Raw genomic sequence first — 6,000 nt, forward strand, 5'->3', positions numbered from 1 at the left:
AACACTAAAGGAAGTTCCACTGGCTAAAAAAGGCAGGAGGATAATTTAATGAAAGAAATGAAGTCTATCCGAAATCATGAATACATCCCTAGAGGAGTATAAAGGAATGCAAAAGTACTTTTTTACTTTATTCTATTTCCTTAAAAGAAAATACAGGACAGCATAAGAAATAATATAACACTGAATTGTTCTGTTTATGACATATGACATACACAGAAGCATGGCAGGTCACAGTAACAGCACAAGAGGAAGACTTCCAGCTATACTGGAACAAAGTTGCTTTATTTTACCATAACTAGTAATTTAGTTCTCAGCCTCAGCATATTATAGGAAGTCAAGAAGAATACTAAAAGCCAGGAATGGTGGCCCACACCTTTAATCCCAGCCATTGGGAGGCAGAGATCAAGGACAGACTGAGATAGTCTACACAGCCAGTTCTAGGTCAGCTGGGACCACAGCGAGGCTCTGTCTATAAATTAGATGATAGATGATAGATAGATAGATAGATAGATAGATAGATAGATAGATAGATAGATGATAGATGATAGATGGATGGATGGATGGATGTAAGGAGGGAGGGAGCGAAATAAAAAGGAAGGAAGATATTATAATCCAGATAGCAATCATTAAGCAAATAATTAAATAACGAGCTTTAAAAAGTAAAGAAAGAAATAAATGATTCACCAAAAAGTTTTACTTTAACAAAGAACGAATCAGTAACAGTGAACAAAAAGATTGAGACATACACACAACAAATCTAAAATTGGCACAAAGGCTGGCAATCGACAAATGGGGCATCATTAAACCAAAAAGCTTCTGCACAGCAAAGGAAACAATCAAAGGAATCAAGAGGAAGCCCACAGAACAGGAGGGAATTGTTGCCAGCTGTACATCTAATAAAGGATTTATTTCCAAAATAAAGAATTCAAAAGACAAAGAATCACAAAAACAAATGACCCAATTAAAAACCAGGCTATGGGCTGGGCATGATGGTGCACTCAGGAGGCAGAAGCAGGCAGATCTCTGAGAGGCTGAGGCCAGTCTGGTCTCCATAGTGAGTTCCAGGCCAGCTTGGGGCTACAGGGAGACCTTGTCTCAAAAAGACCAAAAAAGAGGGGTGGGCATGTGGACATAAATCTGAACAGAGAATTTTCATAAGAAGAAATAAAAATGGCTAAGAAAGAGCTTTTAAAAATTGTTCAACATCCTTAGTAATTAGAGAAATGCAAATTAAAATTACAATTCCAACTATTTATTTGATCAACTATTTAGTTGATAAGTGCCAAACCAATATCACTTCAAGGGCACAAAGAACATTTTCTAGGATAGTTCATATCTAAGCCTATAAACCAAGTCTTAATAAATATAACAGCACTGAAAATATACAAAAATATTCTTCAAATGACAAAAGATTTCATTAATGAGCAGTAACAGAAAGCATGATATTCCCAAACTATATATATATATACTTTTAAATAATCTATGACTCAAAGAAATCTAAATAACCTATAAATAAAAAAGTTCAATTGATCTAACCTTTATGCTACAAATATCTTGAAAGAAAATTTCTTTTTACTTAAGCTAATCAGAATTGCATTCTATTTTCCTCTACACAAAAACATTTTGAAATTCCAACTTTTGCGGCTAACAGGAAGTTTGAAAAGGTTTTCATTTTGAACACGCTATCAAAATTCTTAGATATTCCCAGGAATTCAGCACATTTCTACTTGTGATTATTTCTAAAATACAAGCATGACATCAAATGGCTTTAAGGCCTGATATAAATATTTGTTATGTGGCAAACTGTTCATCAACATAAAAATCAAGATAGTAAATTAGATACCTGGCTCTTTCCCGCGCTGCATCCTCACGGGCTTTTTCCTTCTCTTGTCTTTGTTGTTCAATTCGGGCTTCTTGCTCTTTCCTCTTCATCAACAATTCTTCTACACGGGCTTGCCGTTCTGCCTCTAGGGCTCTCTTGCGTTCCTAATGTTAAAAAAAATGAAAGTTTATAAGAACTATATATAAAATGAAAATGATCAAAGGTGACTAATTTTGACAAAACTTCATATAGTCTAGCTTATTATCTTCCTGGTTAGCTACTAGGTACACAACTTCTATGAATTTAAACAAAAACAAGTATCAATGATATGAGGTCTTTATGAGAATAAATACTGTTTTAAGCAATTACTAAATTTCCAAGCCTTCTGCTAACATGATCATACGAATGCCTAAACAACAACAAAATATCCCAGTTATAGATTTATTTCTGAACTAAGAAATAAATATAAATATAATACTTTCATAGTGGAATCAAGTAAAGGAAGCTGGTGGGATAGAGAAGGAAACAAAGAACTCACCATGGTGAGTATATCGTGGGCACTGGGCCAGATTCTTTGGCTTTCTTCCCTGACCCCATTATTCACTAGCTGTGACTCTGATCTAGCTAAATTCTTTGTACCTTATCTCTGGAAGATAAATAGTAATACCTGTTTCTTAAAATGTTGTGAAGACCATGTGATAAATAAAAAGCATTTATCACCTGGGTAAATTATCACAGTAAATTATTAATAATCATGATAATGTTGATGATAACATAGGCATTAGATACTTGATCTGAATAAGATAAATTTAGAGTTACCTTACCTCTTCTTCTCCCCTACCCTTCCATCTCTCTCTAAACCTCCTTCCCCTTCATATCACTGTGTTCTACTATCCCCCTTTCCTTAACATCCCCACCCCAATGATTCCTTTCTAGTTTCTTGTATTCTACAGGTCCTCCAAATTAAACACACTAATCTAAAGATTCGACACTAAGATGCACATATGAATGAGAATGTGTTTATCTTTCTGGGTCTAGGTTACCTCACTCAGTATAATGTTTTACAGTTTTATCCATTTACCTGAAAATTTCATCTTTCTTTATAGGGTAATGGCAGTCCATTGTATATCAGCATCTCATTTCCATTACCCACTTATCAGTTGATAGACATGTAGGTTGTTTCCATGTCCTGGCTATTGTGACTAGAGCAACAGTGACCCTGGATGAGACTGTCCCTATAGCAGGAACTAGAAAGAATCCTTTGGATATCCAGGAGTGCTATAGTTGGATCAGCCAGTAGGTCTATTTCTACATATTTGAGTAACTACCATAATGATTTCCACAGTGGCTGCAACAATTTTCATGCCAACAGTGCATGAGGGATCCCTCATATCCTTGCCAGCATTTGTTGTCTTATGTCTTCTTAATCTTAGCCATTCTGACTGGACCACAAATGGGTATTTATATCACACCTCCTCCCCCATAGTTCAGGGATCATTACAGAAGAGGGGGCAGAAAGAGTGTAAGAACCAGAGGTCAGGGAGGAAAAGAGCAAAACAGTGCCTTCTGGACATGATATGACTGCTGTACTCATGAATTCATAGCAGCTGTGTTTGTCTGCACAAGACCTGCACAAGATCAAGCCAGTGAACATTCTACTATGGAGGGATAAGGAGTCCATGAGCCCCTACTCCTGAGGGGCTATGGACAGTTGATAACTTCTGGGGGAGGGAGTCAGTTTTATTTCAGAGTGTGGCTCCTGGTAGGTTGACTATGCTCCAGTGGATGGCCCCACATCTAGGAGAATATAGAACAGACAGCACAGATTGTAGTCAATGAGTTATTAATTTTTAAAATGGACACAAAGTTGGAAGGGTAGAGAGGTGAGGATGTGGGAAGCTGGGGTGAATATGAACAAAATGCACTGTAAGAAATCCTCAAAAAATATGAAGTTTCCTTACACAACAGAGGGCAATGAACACAAAAGGCCACAAATGGACAAAGCATAGAGAATAAGAGTCTTCAGAGGGGTCCCTGGACAGGACTCCTATATTAAACTTCATCCACCAAGGGCTCAGGGACCACTGTGGAAGAGAGGGCTGAAATACTATAAGAGCCAGGGGAGGAGGTGCATGGCCATATGGAAACAGAGTCTTAAAGGCTCCTGCGACCTTGTTCATATGAACCTACAGCAATGGTGTCCATATACACAAGGCCCATGCAAACTCAAGCAGACAAAAATACAGCATAGAACTGGGGAAATGGGCAGAAGGCCCCAATCTTATGTGAAGAACTACTGACAGTTGATTACTGCTAGGCGAGGGAAAGTAGATCTTCTTTAAGGAAGATACTCGAGATAGGCTAACTACACACCAGTGGATGAACTCAGACCGAGGAACATTTGGGTACACTAACTTGACTTGATAGGCCTTAACATACAGGACAGAATATATTTTCTAATGGGTTTGGGGGGGGTTCCAAATGGAGGAGGGGGTATAAAGATGAGTAAGATGTTTTATATGAAATGCACAAATACCCAATAAAAATAAACATGAAACAAAAAAACACTGACCATAACTAACTTTAGAAGGAAAGGGTTTATTTCAGCTTACAAATTACAGTGCATGGTTGAGAGAAACCCAATAAGGAATTCAAAGCAGGCTCTGAAGTAGAAACCTTGGAGGAACATTGCTTACTGATTTGCCTCCCCTGGCTTGTTCAGCTACCTTTCTTATACAGCCCAGGCCCAGCTGCCTAGGATTGGGCTGGGGTCTCTTATATCAATTAGCACTCAAGAAAATGTTCCACAGACAGTCTCACAGACCAAACTGATATAGAGGAAATTTCTCAATAGAGATTCCATCTTCCAGGTATGTCAACATGACAAAAGGTAATATACGGATTTCCATAATAGCCATATTAATTAATCTTCCCACTGATAGTATATAAGAGTTCCCTTTTCTCCACATTCTTACCAGTACTTGTTTGTTTGTTTTTTCCCTCATAATAGGTCTTCTAATTGAGTCAGGTGATATCTCATTGTGATTTTGCTCTGCATTTTACTTCCTTGATGATTCTTGAAGCTGAGCAGTTTATCTTATACATGTTGGCCATTTGCATGTCATAATGTGAGAAATACCCATTTTAGTCTATTGCTCAACTTCTAAATCCTTTCTCTTCTGTAATAAGGCATTCTGGCTACAAACACAATCACATCGTTATAGTCTTCTGTATTTGCATATGACAGTTGTCTAATACTGTGGCTCTTATCCTTGCTGGGTAACCATATTCATCAGGCAGACTGCAATGATAAGTCCCCAATATCATTTAAAATCACTAGTCAACCTTCCTTTTCTTGCTATATTAACTACATTCTATATTTTTATGTATTAACTGATAGATCATATTCTTTAATAAATATTCCTGATAGATAAAAAAATATGATAAACTTCAATATAAACTATGGTGTCCTGTGTGTATCTTGGCTAGCAGCAGCACTTTGCTAATGTTCACCATGTTGCCAGTAGAACTGAGACATTTCTTCCAACCTACTGTAGAAATGGGCGGGAATTTGTTGGTTTGAGGGGAACATATGTGGCATATTACAGACTACTGGGACCATTAAACTAGATTTAAAATATATTCTTTTAAAAAATTTTTCATTTTATGTGTATGGGTGTTTGCCTGCATATATGACCATGTCAATCAGAAGAAGGCATCAGATCCCCTGGAACTGAAGTTATGGACAGTTGTTAGCACCATGTAGATGCTGGGAACGGAACCTGGGTCCTCTGTAAGAACAGTGAGTGCCCTTAACCACTGCGTCCTCTCCCTAGCCCCTGAAGGATATTCTTTGATGTCTGGCATACTATTCATGAACTCCTAGTTATCTCTAATTACTAATCAAGGATAACTGGAAATTCGTTGAGCTATTCAAGATTTCAACTCATAAAACTGAAAACTGAGGCTGGTCAACTTGCTCAGCAGGTATAGGTGCTTGTTGCCAAGCCTGTCAAACTTAGGTTTGATTCCCAGAGCCCACGTAAAGGTAAAAGGAGAGAACAGATTCCATAAACTTGTCTTCTGACCTCCACAGGCACATCATAGCATGTTGTGCCCATATGTATATAAACCATGCACACATACTACTACTACTACTACTACTACTACTACTACTA

General features: G+C 37.6%; 1 protein-coding gene across 5 annotated transcripts in view; it reads right to left on the reverse strand.

Moving 5' to 3' along the window:
- The window catches only part of Scaper (S-phase cyclin A associated protein in the ER), a 477,644-nt gene that overhangs the window by 310,394 nt on the left and 161,250 nt on the right, over nucleotides 1-6,000 (reverse strand). For all 5 annotated transcript variants that reach the window (XM_029558805.1, XM_008823432.2, XM_017795678.2 and 2 more), the window contains one exon: nucleotides 1,844-1,986. In XM_029558805.1, the coding sequence (XP_029414665.1) occupies nucleotides 1,844-1,986 (143 nt within the window). The remainder of the gene's footprint in view (nucleotides 1-1,843; nucleotides 1,987-6,000) is intronic.

The sequence above is a fragment of the Nannospalax galili genome, unplaced genomic scaffold (genome assembly GCF_000622305.1).
Source record: "Nannospalax galili isolate Female #2095 unplaced genomic scaffold, S.galili_v1.0 scaffold28, whole genome shotgun sequence".
Lineage (NCBI taxonomy): Eukaryota > Metazoa > Chordata > Mammalia > Rodentia > Spalacidae > Nannospalax > Nannospalax galili.